The sequence below is a fragment of the Sinocyclocheilus anshuiensis genome, unplaced genomic scaffold, assembly GCF_001515605.1.
Source record: "Sinocyclocheilus anshuiensis isolate Anshui unplaced genomic scaffold, SAMN03320099.WGS_v1.1 scaffold253, whole genome shotgun sequence".
Taxonomy (NCBI): Eukaryota; Metazoa; Chordata; class Actinopteri; order Cypriniformes; family Cyprinidae; genus Sinocyclocheilus; species Sinocyclocheilus anshuiensis.
This window is the reverse complement of record NW_015537969.1, coordinates 1,247,415-1,262,270: the sequence shown is the minus strand read 5'-3', so window position 1 is coordinate 1,262,270 and position 14,856 is coordinate 1,247,415. Positions and strand designations below refer to the sequence as shown.

At 36.3% G+C, this 14,856-nt stretch overlaps 1 protein-coding gene across 2 annotated transcripts in view; it reads left to right on the top strand.

The window, feature by feature from the left end:
- The window catches only part of vps50 (VPS50 subunit of EARP/GARPII complex), a 146,447-nt gene extending 134,583 nt beyond the window's left edge, over positions 1-11,864 (top strand). For both annotated transcript variants that reach the window (XM_016462284.1, XM_016462277.1), the window contains 3 exons: positions 5,075-5,196; positions 10,092-10,281; positions 11,166-11,864. In XM_016462284.1, coding sequence (XP_016317770.1) covers positions 5,075-5,196; positions 10,092-10,281; positions 11,166-11,285 — 432 coding nt within the window. In that variant the 3' untranslated portion in view covers positions 11,286-11,864. The remainder of the gene's footprint in view (positions 1-5,074; positions 5,197-10,091; positions 10,282-11,165) is intronic.
- Positions 11,865-14,856: the final 2,992 nt, after the last annotated feature.

Sequence of the window (14,856 nt, the reverse complement as noted above, 5' to 3'; positions counted from 1 at the left end):
GTGGGAGTTCACTTAGACGTGCATCAGTAAAGACCAGCCAACCTTTTCCTTCATCTATAGTTCATTCTTGGCAATTTCTTTCCTTCTCTATAGTCAATTACAACATGGTTTGTTAAGTTTTAAGAAAACTGTCGTGCCACAGTAGGAGGGCATTGCTGACATGTCCTGTCCACTCATCTGCTGTACTCACCTGACAGGAAGCAGGATGATCGAAATGTGTGGTGTCAGAATAAGTGTGTCAGAAGGTTATCTAGAGGTCTAAAGTTAAGGTTGACATGCTGGGTTTAACTGAGAGAGACAGGCGACTTCCCAAACACTGTGCAAACACTCACTCAAGTGACGGATTTGATTATGGGTTGACTTTACTGATGAGGTGAGGAATATCAGCTTTTGGGTGTTAGAGTCTGGAATTATTTCTTATTTATCTATAGTTTATATGACAAACAGTCGTTTCTATAAAAAAAAAAAAAAAAAGTAACATCACGTTATTGTATTACTCCTATACACACACAGTTAAAAAATTCTATTTTACAATTATTTTAAATAAATGCAAATGCACATATTTCAGCACATTTACTTAGAAATAATTAGTGTGTGTGTGTGTGTATATTAATGAAATTGAGTTTGCAGCAGATAAGCATATTACAATGATTTCAGAAGGATCATGTGACACTGAAGACTGGATTAATACCTCTGAAAATCCAGCTTTTCATCATAGGAATAAATTTCTTCTTAAAATATATTAAAATAGACTACAATTATTTTAAATTGTAATAATATTGCACAATATTACTGTTTTTACTGTATTATTAATCGAATAAATGCAGCTTTGTTGAGTATTAGATATTACTTTTAAAAAACCTACAAAAATTCTTACCGACCCCAAACTGTGTTTGTTGAATAGTGGTGTATATAGGTACTGCATAATAATAATAATATATAAAATAATAATATAATATGTAATTTTATATATATATATATATATATATATACAATGTCTTTTATCATGTTGCTATAGTAACAGTTTTTTAAAAGCAATAAGCCACTCTACAAGCGGAAGACCTGCTAAGAGAGCATTGCAATAGTCCAGCCTGGACAGAACAAGAGCTTGAACAAGGAGTTGGGAAGCATGTTCCGAAAGAGGGCCTGATCTTCTTGATGTTGAATAAAGCAAATCTGCAGGACCGGGCAGTTTTAGCAGTGTGGTCTGAGAAAGTCAGCTGATGATCATCAATCATAACTCCAAGGTTTCTGTCTGTTTTTGAAGGAGTTATGGTTGATGTGCCTAACTGGATGGATATATATATATATATAATTTAGCCAACTTTGAGTTATAATATACTATAATCAGTTTGATTTCTGAATGAATTGCAGTGCTGGCACAGCCGATAAATTATCGTTAACTGAAATAAAGTCTTAAGTGCGTAGTCATGTGCAGTGGACCTTGTGTTGTTGAACCCATGCCCACTCACACAGCTGCATGTTTAAAGTGAGATAATTCAGGTTAAGTGCTGCTCCTCTGGGTGCTGCTGTGGAGAGACTTGTGGGATTTGAACTCTTGAATGAAAGCCCAGTACAGCTGTCACTGTCCCCTGCCACTGTTGCTATTTCACATGCAGCACATTACGAATGCATGGAAATGTCACGTCTATGTTATAATTTACTGGCCCAATTGTGACTTCCACTGAAGCAAACAAACAAGTTTATGCCTACAACGAGCAGGCTTGATTGATATGTTTACCCTAAGGTTGCTAGTTAGCTTTCTTCATGCAGATTTGTATTCTTCCTCCCAATTTTTTTCCTCTTGCCTAATGACTGTGCCTCATGAATTCCTCTAGATTGAAAGATCACGGTATCAATTATTTGTCAGGATCTGAATTATTTAAACGGTCAGGCTTTGGGAGTCACATGAATTTGAGGGGCAAGTTTAAAAGGGAAAAGTTATCCCATGTCTCAGTTCAGTATGAATGGACTGAGGGTGTCTCATTCCTTTGCATGTCCACATCTCTTCTATAACCTCTGCTCATTAGCCTATATGAATTTTGCATGGAGTTAGGAAGCCATTTGAATGGCTGGCGCATATACTGAGACAAAAAAAGGCTCCGAGAGCAGATGGGGTTTCACAATTGAATTATCTCTTTGGCTTATTTGCTGAGGAAGCTCGATGAATCCCGAAATATGCATAATCATGTGAATTTACATAAGTTCCTGATCCGAGCTGCAAAGTTTTAGCAGGGAATGTAATAGAGCTTGATGAAGAAATGAGGCTCACCTTTGTGTGCCCGCTAAGCTGAGTGAAGCCACTGTGGCCGTTTCTCCTGGTGCCATCATTGTAACCCTGTGCCAAGTCTGTTTGTTGAAGCCAATTTGTCTGGGTTTGCCAAGTTGACTGAATTAAGTATGTAACTGTGGAAATACTGCAGTGACTCACACTGACACTTGCTCTATTTAAAATGACCAAGAAAATGGCGTCCAGGTGCCTGGACCCATAAAAGACGTTTGCCTATATATGTATTAGTAAATGTCACAATTAGTTGCCTGCATTATAGAGCAGGAATGCACTGTTATTTGTTTCTAACTGATATATTCTGGGTGAACCGGTTCTTATTTCTATAGGTTAAAGTAAGCTGTTCATTTTTTTACAAAAATGAAAATTCTGTCATTTAAATGCCGTTCTCAACCTTTATGATTTCTGTGGAACACAAAAGAGGACATTTTTAATAATTTTTCAGCTGTTTTTGTCCAAACAATGCAAGTCAGTCTTTACCAAACAACACTGGACCCCTTTGACTTTTGTTGTATGGGGGGAAAAATAAATGTATATATTAAAGTATCTTCTTTTTCTTAAAGGGATAGTTCACCCAAAAATGAAAATTACCCCATGATTTACTCACCCTCAAGCCATCCTAGATTTATATGACTTTGTTCTTTTAGATGAATACAATCAAGAGTTATATGAAAAAAATGTCCTGGCTCTTCCAAGCTTTATAATGGCAGTGAATGGTGATCGAGATTTTGAAGACCAAAAAGTGCATTCATCCATCATAAAAAAGTGCTCCACACAGCTCTTCTGAAGCGAAGGGTTGCAAAATACTTGCGCGCCAAGCTTGCACAAAACTCTGAAGATTAAATAAGATTTTTTTTCTTAGCTTTTTCTGCTAATTGATTTAAGAGACTGATATTGTGACCATTTCGAACCAATACTGATGACAGCTCAGAAGTGACATTTCAGTTCTTTAGGATGTAAGTGGGTTAAACCTTTGTGTGGTTTTTATCATACTGCTTTTTTTTTTTTTTTTGCACTGCAAGACTTGTTAGAAATCAAAAACCTTTCCGTTTGCATTGCTTTAATGCTTATCAACATGACTGAGAGCAGATAATCTGATCTATGTTTGCTGTGATTAGTTTCTTGGTATGAATTATTACACTGTCTCTTGCAGGAACTATAAATTATAATTAGATACTGAGAAACAGTAATCTTGACACCAGCACTTTTGTGTTTCTTCTTAAAGCCATATTTCTAAGCTGTAAAATAAACTCGATATTTTTTAAATTAATTCAGAAGATTAAAGGTAGCAAAATAACCCAGACAACTTGCACATCAGTTTTAGTGCCCTTGGCTTTGTATCAACATTCAAGGTGCGAGCCCACAGTACATGTAGTCCTTGGCTCTCAAATGAGCCATATGTCATTGCGTTAAGAAAGTTATGGGTGGGTTTTCCTGTCACAAGTGAAAGAGAAATGGGCTCGAGCACAGCTGAATCAACACCTCCGTGAGCCGCCGGCTTATACAGTGCAGGTTTTTGTACGTGGCACGGCTTTATCGAGACATCTGCACTGCAGAGACTGTTTCTTTGTATAGCCTGGATCCTGTAGGTTTGACAACCTGGTCCGACAATATGGCTTCAGTGAACATTTATAGACTGCTGTTTCCGCTTCTCTGATTCTGTGATTAATTTACACCTTTGTTGGGATTTCTGGACTTGTACGGCATGCTTAAACAAAAGCGCTTCTAGCCCGTTCATGACCTCTCATCCAGATGGTTCCAACACCACCCAACAAGAACGCTGTGGTTAAGGTGAACGGTTAACAGCAAGCACTGCACACAAGGGAGGACGTAACACTAAATGTGACCCTGGACCACAAAACCAGTCATAAGGGTCCATTTTTTGAAATTGAGATTTATACATCATCTGAAAGCTGAATAAATAAGCTTTCCATTGATTATGATTTGTTAGGATAGGACAATATTTGGGCGAGATACAACTATTTGATTATCTGGAATCTGAGGGTGCAAAAAAATCTAAATTTAAAGTTAGATTAGATTCTGAGAAAATCCCCTTTAAAGTTGTCCAAATTAAGTTCTTAGCAATGCATATTACTAATCAAAAATCAAGTTTTGATATATTTATGGTAGGAAATTTACAAAATATCTTCATGGAACATGATCTTTACTTAATATCCTAATGATTTTTGGCATAAAAGAAAAATCGATCATTTTGACCCATACAATGTTTTTTTTTTTGGCTATTGCTACAAATATACCTCAGTGACTTAAGACTGGTTTTGTGGTCCAGGGTCACAAATGGTTATGGGTCAGTGACAACTAAGAGTGTCCCCGATAACGCAATCTTTTAGTTTCTTAGACTTTAAGTTCTTAGTTTGTGATCATGTGGGTTTCATGTAGTTTTGAAAAACTTTCACGACATTTTCAAGAAATGTTTCAATTCAATATCCTGTGAATGTGGCCTAGTAAAAAGTGATCTATTTTCCTTGTTGAGTATATTAATCATTGTTTTTAAAAAAGTATTTTTCAGAAATATTGTTAATTATTTATTCATAAATATGTTTTTGAGGCTTTATATTCAATGTGGTGTGAGTTTTATAACCCTGACATTTTTGACTCAAAAATATCCAAATATATTTTAGAAGAGGTGCATTCAAGTCATTCTATGTATGAATTCCTTTTGTAATGATTTTATTTATTATTTTTCTTTTTTCAATTAATGAATAGATCCAAACAAAACATGAGCGGCATGACATTGACCCATATATCACCATCTGTTTTCTGCAGGAGTTTGAGAAGTTTAACCAGAGACTGGGAGATGTGTCGAAAATAGTTCGGATTCCTCTGCCTGTGTCCAATGTCTTATGGGAGCACTGCATCCGTCTGGCCAACAGGACATTAGTGGAGGGGTAAGTGGGCTACCAAGCTGAACCAAATGGGTGTGGATGTCTATAAGACCACCTGCTCTTAGATAAATCTCCTACCACAGAGTGTTTTTATTGGAGTACTGGCCATCACAAACCACTCAGCCCTTTCCCAAACAAAGAAAATAGCTTGCAGGAGCAGTTGGATCACATACAGGTCCACTGAGTTCAGCAATGGCCAAAGAACCTCCTATTACTGTGGCAATACCACTTCACTTTGGTAGTATTGATGGAACTAGGTTTTATAGTGCTTTCTAGTTTATTTTATAAATCCTCTAATGATTTAAACCCATTTATCCAGTAAATTTACCTTTAGCCATTTATTTCTCCACTTACAGTTCTCATTTACAAAAAGTATTTACCTCTCAGCTTCTCTTCAAGGATTTGCCTATATTGTCAAATATTATATATACTTGATTAAATATTAGATATTACTTTGCCAAATTGTTGTCGCAGAGTTTCAGTTCCTCCTATTGAAAAGCAACCACAGAATATGGCGTTGTCACCATCTTGCTTGGTATTTTTGGTATTGTGCTGTATTTGGTGTGCCAAACACAGCACTTCACTTTCAGGCCAAAGAGCTCAAGTTTAGTCTCTTCAGACCACAGAATATTCTTCCAATAGATTTCATGTTTTGTCACATGGCTTCTAGCAAATTCCAGGCTGACTTCATGTTGGCTTGTCTCAAAAGTGACTTTCTTCTGGCTGATCTCCCAAAGAGGCATAAGACGTCAAATGCTTGCTGTTGTCTAGACAGTTTTCCCCCTTTCATTCAAACAGTTCTGGAATTCCATGTAGTCCATCTGGCTTCTTGGTCATTTTTCTTACAAATGCCGTTTGTCCAGTTGTTCGGTTTTGTAAGATGGACTGACCTTAGAAGTGTTTGTGTTGCGCCACGCTCTTTCCGTTTTACTTTAATCAACATAGAAGGTTAAAAGCTTTGCCAGTCTTTTTAGAACCATCTACTTTCCTCCTAACAACTTCTTGAAGTTCCTCAGGCAGATCTCAATTGATTAAATCTTCTCACAAAGTCAGTGATATTTATGATACAAGAAAGCACAAGTGAACACTAGTGGATTTGACATGAGTACTGTATGAATCTGCTACGCTGATCATTGGATAATTGAATGTCTTACCCAGTATAATTCAAATGTATTTAACAGAAAGGATGAGTACAGTAAAAATAGTAATATTGTGAAATATTATTACAACTTTAAATAACTGTTTTCAATTTTAATATATTTTAAAATGACATTTATTCCTGGGATGGCAAAGCTGAATTTTCAGTAGCCATCAGTATCACTTGATCCTTCAGAAATCATTTTAATATGCTAATTTGGTGCTCAAGTAATGTTTCTTTTTATTTTCAGTGTTGAAAACCGTTATAGTATTGCTTGATGTTTTTGTGTAAACCATGGTATTTTTTTTCAGAATTTTTTAAAGGGGTCATATGATGCTGCTAAAAAGAACATTATTTTGTGTATTTGGTGTAATGAAATGTGTTTATGCGGTTTAAAGTAAAAAAAAACACATTATTTTCCACATACTGTACATTATTGTTTCCAAACAAAGTAGTTTCGCTTTCACAACGAAGCACACAGCGTCTTCACGAAATGGCGGCAGCGGCAACAATACTACAGTGAGAATATAAGTTACGCCTTCTTTCTTTTTTTGGGCGGCGTTATGCAAATCTTCCCACATAGTGAGGTAGATATGTGGGGGCGTGTTAGAACGAGCCGTTTTAGGTAGGTGTGGCTGACTCTGAACTTTTATAAAGAATATCTCTTTGGATTTGAGACTTTAGTCTTTGCAACTTTACAGATCTTCTTTATGCACCAAGAGCTTGTAACACTCCAAAGAGAAAGGAAAAATTGAAATCGCATCATATGACCCCTTTAATAAATTATATATTTTCTACTATTTTCTTGTTCAACTTCCTTCAATAGTATATTCACTTTTAAAGCAAATATCTGACAAAAGGCACCCATCTTCTTGCACCCATCTGCTTGTCATTAGTCGAGAGCCGGATTATTATAAATGAACGTCAGGGAAGTTTGCGTGGCACGGTGCGACAAGCAATTTAGAAGCCATGTCTTCTCCAAAGAGCTGGTTGTCAACCTGTCTTCCATCACTCATTCCTTACCCCAGTATATTATCTTCAGTGTGCTGGCAATCTTGAAGCTCGCAGACCTGCAGAAGAAGCTCTTATACTCGTCACCCCCTCAACATAATGGAGATTTGCTGGGAGCACATTTGACACGACTTTACAGGCACCTCTTAACTTCAGAAAGGTTCTTCATAGTAAAGCTTCACTGTAGACATCTGGTTTTAGTCACATGTGAGAATAAAACGTATCAGAATAATGCATTTCTCTAGCCATGTAATCCATTGATTATTCATTTCTATAGCTCGGGAGTGCATAAAGAAGTAATCACACACTGTCCAGAGATGAACAGGCTTTTTTTAAACAACTGAAAAAGCCCACGATAGAGTGCGTAACAACAGCACAGATGAACTGATGTGGAATGACCGTATGTTCCCAGAATATCTAAGAAACTCTAAAGAATCTACAAACTCATCACTCCTGTATTGTTCAGTCCCATCTGGGCTGCCACTGGCCAAATGTGAGGTCCTCTATAAAGTCTGCATACTCCATTTGTACAAAGTGCCACACATTAAGACTCAAACACCCCGAGGACTTTAAGCTATTTACCCCGGAGCTGGTCATTGTTGCTGGATAAGCAGGGGAAGTGAGCATGCACAATTTGAAATCATAGGTAGATAATCAGTATGGTAATGATTTATTTTGTCAATTAATTAATCCGATATTAGGGTAAGGTTTAGGGTTTCAGTAAGATCAGCTTGTCATAATCCTCCGATTTCAGAGGTAGCGTAGGTCTAGGACTGTGATTGTTTAAAAGGATGTTTTTTGCCAAGACAGAATATATAGTTGATAAGAGCATGGCCCAGCATAGATTGGCAAGCACCTCCTGGCAGGATTCAGCTATACACCTGCATCATAAGGTCAAGGGCCACTTGTTTGAAAATGGCAGAGCGCAATCTTTGAGGGCAGGTTGTTTGAAAGAGGTGTTAAAGAGGCTGTCTGAGTAGCTGGAGCAGTCTGTATCCGCTATCTTCGCTGCTTTTTCTGCCTGTGCAGTTTTGCTCAAAACTGAACAGTGATTGTAATTGCAGGGAGTTAACGCTCTCTGTAATCATCACATGTTCAGGTAGACAGCATCCACAGCATTTTGTAAGCTGAGAAAATTAGTCCTATAGCTGATTAAATGCTGGGATAATTAATATATTATATAATAATCATATACATTATACATTATATACTTTAATAATAATCATGAAATGCCAAAAAAGTCAGTTGTGAACAAATGTGTTTTACTTGTTTAATGTTTTGGAACTATTTTATAAAATAAATCAGTAAATTAATTTTAAAATTACAGTCTATGATTGAATTCGCTGTGGTATGGTGTATTAAAATAGTGTGTTAAAAGTATGATCTTTTGGTATTTTAATCTGAGACCTTTTTTCTCTCCCACAATGTTTATCATCACTCTACCAGCAAGCAATGATGCCATTAAAATGATTTTTTTTTAAGTTTCCAGTTTATAGAGTAGTGTCATTTATTGCATTTTTTTTTTTACTTTATTTTATCTTTGATTTTACATTTTTATTTTTTACCCGTTTTATTTTTACATTTATTTATCATTATCATACACACATACTACCATTCCAAATATTGGAGTTAATACATTTTTACACATTAAAATTATCAAAAGTGACCGTAAAACATTTATAACTTTACAAAAGTTTTCTATTACAAATCAAAGATGTCAAATCAAAATCTAAATGGCCCCTTAGCTAATTCATCCTAGCACCAACTCTAATGATACCCATTTCAGCCTCTCTTTTTCAAGTAGTCAAATGCCAGTGCAGCGCCGAGTTGCATTCCAAATCATTCCCGGCCATCAAGCAGAACGTGACAAGAAGAAGGAAGGAGGCAGGGAAACAGAGGGATATATTGGCAGACTGGATATACTCAATAGGCCCAGCAACATCTTTCCCCTCACAGAAAGTAATTACACCACTGTCAGCCAAAAAGTAAACAGGGGTGTCAACAGCACTGAACTCTGCGTGGATGCTTGTTTGCCTTGGATGCAGCTACACTGTAAATCGATGCTTTGGTTGTGTTGGATGCTTAGGGCTCAGGACTGCAAACCGAGACCCACAAGCTGTACAAATCAAAAGGTGTCAAACTGAGCAAATGGCAAATTTGACCAAAAATGGCCCTCAGCATTTGGTGTCTCTTTACAGTCAAAAGCGGAGTTGTCTTTTGGCTTAAATGACATATCCCACGGTCTGTCTCAATTATTATTATTTAAGCTGAAAACCAGATATGTGGAGCATCTATGCCGATTTATTATTTTATAAATATGCACCCCTATATTTTAACATTTCTATCACGTCTTTACATTCAGAAGGGGACCTAGAAACAAAAATAATGATCTCAGCTATCGTAAATCTTGTTATATGACCCTGGAAGATTAGAAGACTTGATTCTGATTGGTCAATCACTGCATTGTTGCTCTATTTATTGATGTATTCTTATTGACATTCCATTGACATTATGGTGGCCTAGCGGTTAGCTAGGTTCCAGGTTCGATCAGTGGTAGGGCCATAAGGTTACATGTAACCCGTAGAGTTACAAGCACCATCGTGCTCGCGAGCAATACACTTAACCTGAGGTTACTGTAGGGAACTGTCTCTACAATTAATGTAGCATAAACTGTCAACAGTTAATGAATGCCCTTTATCTGTTTGACGCACACTCATCTCTGCTCTCCTTCTCTCCTGCTGTCTGCCAGCTATGCAAATGTGAAGAAATGCAGTAATGAAGGACGTGCGCTGATGCAGCTGGACTTCCAGCAGTTCCTGATGAAGCTGGAGAAGCTCACCGACCTCAGACCAATTCCAGACAAGGAGTTCGTAGAGACCTACATCAAGGCATACTACCTTACTGAGAATGACATGGAGCAGTTCATCAAGAACCACAGGGTAAGATGGGTTACACCTGACAACACAACGTAGGCAGGTTGTTAAAAGGTGCTAAATAGGTTTTATAGATTGCTAAATGCTTTGAAATGGCGAATTCCTACAATCAAAACAATTAAAGTCAAGTAAAAACACATCAAATCAATTGCAATCAAGACTAAATTAACTCAAAAATATTAAATATTGTTATACAGTATATAGAGAGAGAGATAATTATCTTCATTTATAAAATTTAAATATTATTTATTATGAAAAGTAAATACAGGTAAAATACTACAAATTTTATAAAACTATTAACTCAAAAATATTAAAAGGCCAATGACAAATAATGAGGAGATGTACCATTTTACCTGTATTCATTCTATTTAATATTTAAATATTTATATTTAATAAATTATATTTAAAATATGACATTCATTTTATTTTATAAAAATATATGCACCAATACATAATAACGAACTATATGTGTCTCCCTATATATTTTACTATGTGAGAAGTTTGTAGTGATAATACAAAAATAATAATAGTTTTGAATTGATTCATTAAAGCATATTCACATTTGATCTTATTCACAGAAAGGAATCAAACTTACCAAATCTGGCAACGTTTGTTTCTGAAATTTAAATCTGAGATCTTTTTTAAAACATCCCTGTATTAAAACTTTAGTTCTTGCCATCTCAAAGCTAATCTAATTTATTATCACCATCAAAACCGTTGTGAAAATATTTTATATACATCATGCAGCACTAATTGATTCCTATTTAAATGTTAAGAAAAAGCCCTGTGATGCTGTTTAGTAAAGCATGTCCATGCTTTAACTCCTCATTAAAATGATGTAAGGCATCTCTAGTAGAGATTTATCACGAGTTTGTTTTGTGTTTGACCAGGAGTACTCTATGAAGCAGCTGACTAACCTGGTCAACGTCTGCCTCGGGTCCCACATCAACAAGAAAGCGCGACAGAAACTCCTCACAGCTATCGATGACATTGACCGGCCGAAAAGATAAATAACTGTCACCAAACTCCACAGAAAACACACAAACACACCTTCACTGTTACTTGTCCAGTATCTATTATCATGCACGGCCTGCATTTTTTTTTAACCATGTAAACGTTTGCGGTTTCTGTTTACATTTTATTACGAATGTAAGCAGGACGTGCTCTGACTACGTTTGAAGCGGTCATTTGAATGGATAATGGATAATGAAGGTGTTATTAGTATCACTTGAATCACAACACAAATGAATGACTCATGCGCTATCATAAACATAGCTGTGGCTAAGCAACCATGTTCTTCTGCCATATTTCCCTTTTTGAGGAATTTGTGCTGGATCTGCATTTTTAAAATGATACTAAAATTCCCTCTAACGCACTGAGACTCCATCTCTGACACTTTACACAAAAAGCATGTGCGTTCCTTGTCTGGTTTTGAAAGGTCACTGTCATTTCGCTAGCTGTGCGTCACTGGTCTCGCCCTGTTACAGATTCCAGAGACGTATTGTAGTGTTGTTGTCATTTGTCATGAAACACATTTGTGCAGGAATGTGATTACTTATATGTTAATAGTAATAATAGAGCAAGACTCTAAAAAAAGACCTGAAACCTTCCTGTTAGAAAGTGATAAAACTATTTATTTCAGATACCGTATGTCTGAAATGCAGAGAAACTGTATTTCTCCCGCTGAAATGTGTTGCTTTGTTTGTGGTTACTAAATTGTGTAATACTATTCAGCTGTACCAAGTTGAAAGCAAGGTCGTACAATAAATACGCTAACATTTTTGTCATGCGAATGATATTTTATGATTAGTTTCATCCTTTTTTCCTTTTTTGTGGTATGAAAACCTATCACAATATGCCAATGTATTCAGTCCACTAGTCGACATTTGAATACATTTTGATGTTCAAGTGTGCTGAATCCTCACATTAAAAAAACATATTGGCTGAACGCAAGCTGTGTGCTCAGTGAAATTGAAAAATGAAGTCACTGATCTGAATCCCTGAACATGCCTCTGTTTCCCGCTCTAGTCTAGCTGTTAGGAGTTAGCGTAGGACTGGACTCTCCCTCCGGACTTCTCGTAACGCAGTCAGCAGAAGAAAAACTCGCCGCCATTTATAGAACCTGCTCGGATATTTTTAGAGCAGCTTTGCTGTTTTTTTGTTTTTTTTTTATCCGAGTACACCACATGCTCCACTTTAGTAGAAGCTCATTGATCAACAGTTAGCTTATCAGCACATTACGAATCCTGAATTTGTATTTATTTTTTAAAGTTCTTTAACAACTTTCCACAATGACATATTACCCTTCAGGTATGTTTTTTTCCCATGCGCTGTGCAGTTCCCTTTAATCCTCTATAGGAAGTGAAGCTTTAGCACTAATTAATTGGCTTCTCTTCCTCCTGTTGTGCTGCACTTTAAATAGCCTGCTTGGGATGGAGAGTATGTATTGATTTGGCCGTGACTCATTGTGAGTGGGAGGCATTTTTATGTTTTTTTAATGGCCAGCAGGGGGGCCGTCTGGAAACCATTGTGTTCTAAAACATCAGAGGACCACCTGAGAGAACATCCTCTCTCACACCTTCATAACCATGCATAGCAGTTTATCATTCACTGAAATATGGAGAATTTCTCCTATGAACTGGTAACACATTTATATTGCAGGTAATTTCATCCTGTGCTATTTTTGTTATTTTATTTGATTTTACTAGTAAAATAAAAATTAACTTGTCCGATCTACTAGAAAGTTCAAAAACAAACAAATGTCTGTTTCCTCAAATAGCTCTCAATTATCAAATAAAACCAATTCAGCTATTTCATAATGCAAACATTTAAAAAAAATAAACTCTATTAAAAATGCTTATTGTAAACCCACCCATATCAGCATGACTTCCTGCTTCAGGTTCTGCAATATTTTGACACATTCAGCATTCTGCACTGAAAATATAAACTATCACAAGAACAACACCATCACATTTGCATATACTGTATAATAATTGCAATTTATCTTCTTTCTAACATCTGTTTGTATAGTTTATTATGGTTGGTCTTCTTCCTTGCATACATTTAAGCATCTATAGCTGCCAGAATCAACTTCTAATACCTAATTTTACCTAAAAGGCCAGTACTGTTTTTTTTTCTGCCTTGCCATTCCAGGAAATGCAAATGTAGTTGTATCTGTTGCAAGTACTCACATTAATGGAATAGATTCGGACACATTTTGCAAAGCCGTCTGTGTTAATTGATGTCATAAAGTAAGTATGCTGTCTGCTTTGCTTAAAACAGAGTTTGGACTTCATGCTGTTTTATCAGAGGAGATTTATCATGATGTTCTGGCTATAGCATTTCATTACTGTTATGGCTGGTGTGCTGCAATTCCTCCACGGTGAACCTGCTTGAATCACACCACACTCAGGCATGTGCTCCTGATCAAGTTTGACTTTTTCACACTTGTTTATTTTAGATATCTATGCTTCACTGGTTGTTGATACTTCATCAGCACCATCTATTTTTGTGTACCAAATATTGGTGTTGCAGATGAACATGAATATTTTCATCAAGTTAGATGCTGATTATAAATCACTCAAACCCCTTTACTTAACTTTAGGTCTCCCACATCCTGTGTTTGAACTTTTTTTAAATGTATCATTTCATTTGTGTTTGTAGTTCCTAAACTGAATCTTCCCCAAAAGCACAATGGATTGTGGGCAATATTAGCTGTTAAAGGGATAGTTCACCCAAAAATGAGATTTTTTTGTCATCATTTACTCACCCACTTGTCATTTCTTTATTCTGTTGAACAGAAAAGAAGATATTTTGAAGAATGTTGGTATCCAAACAGTTCACGGCCATTGACTTCCATAGCCTTCCTGTCCAGAGACAGGTTTGGAACAAACTACAGGGAGAGTAAATAATGACAGAATTTTCTTTTTTGGTGAACTATCCCTTTAAGGCCTTGTCCACACTAATACATTTTCATTTGAAAACGCATCTTTTTCTCTCTGTTTTGGCCTTCTGTCGACAATGAGATGGCGCTTTTTGTAAACGCTCTCCAAAGTGGATAAATTTCAGTTTCACTAATAGGAGGTTTTACACATGCGCAGCAAGGTGAATTTAGCGTTTTCCTACATTTTAATGTGGATGAGAAAGTTTTAGAAAATGCTTAAAAACGCTAGTGTGGACGGCGAGCGTTTTGAAATGAAAACGGCATTTTCAAATGTATCCGGATTAATGTAGATGCATCCTACATATGGATCTGGACTTTGAATTTTTACCGGAAATAGTAGACCTTCAGAGTACCATTGGGATGCTCATTTCAACATACTACGATTTAGGACACATAATTAACATTTTTAATACTATTTAGGATGGATAGTATGCAAATTGGAATGTAGCAAATATTTTCAGACACCAAAAAGTGTAGTTTAATATATTCTGCCATGTTTAAGTTTAAGTAATATTCAGTTTTCTTGAAATGTGGAGCTCTGAGAATCTCAGATCTGTCTATACTTTGTCCAGTGCCGCAAAAGGTTAATTGGGGAAAAACAGGACCATCAGTAAAGATCAACAGGCTTAAAATTAATT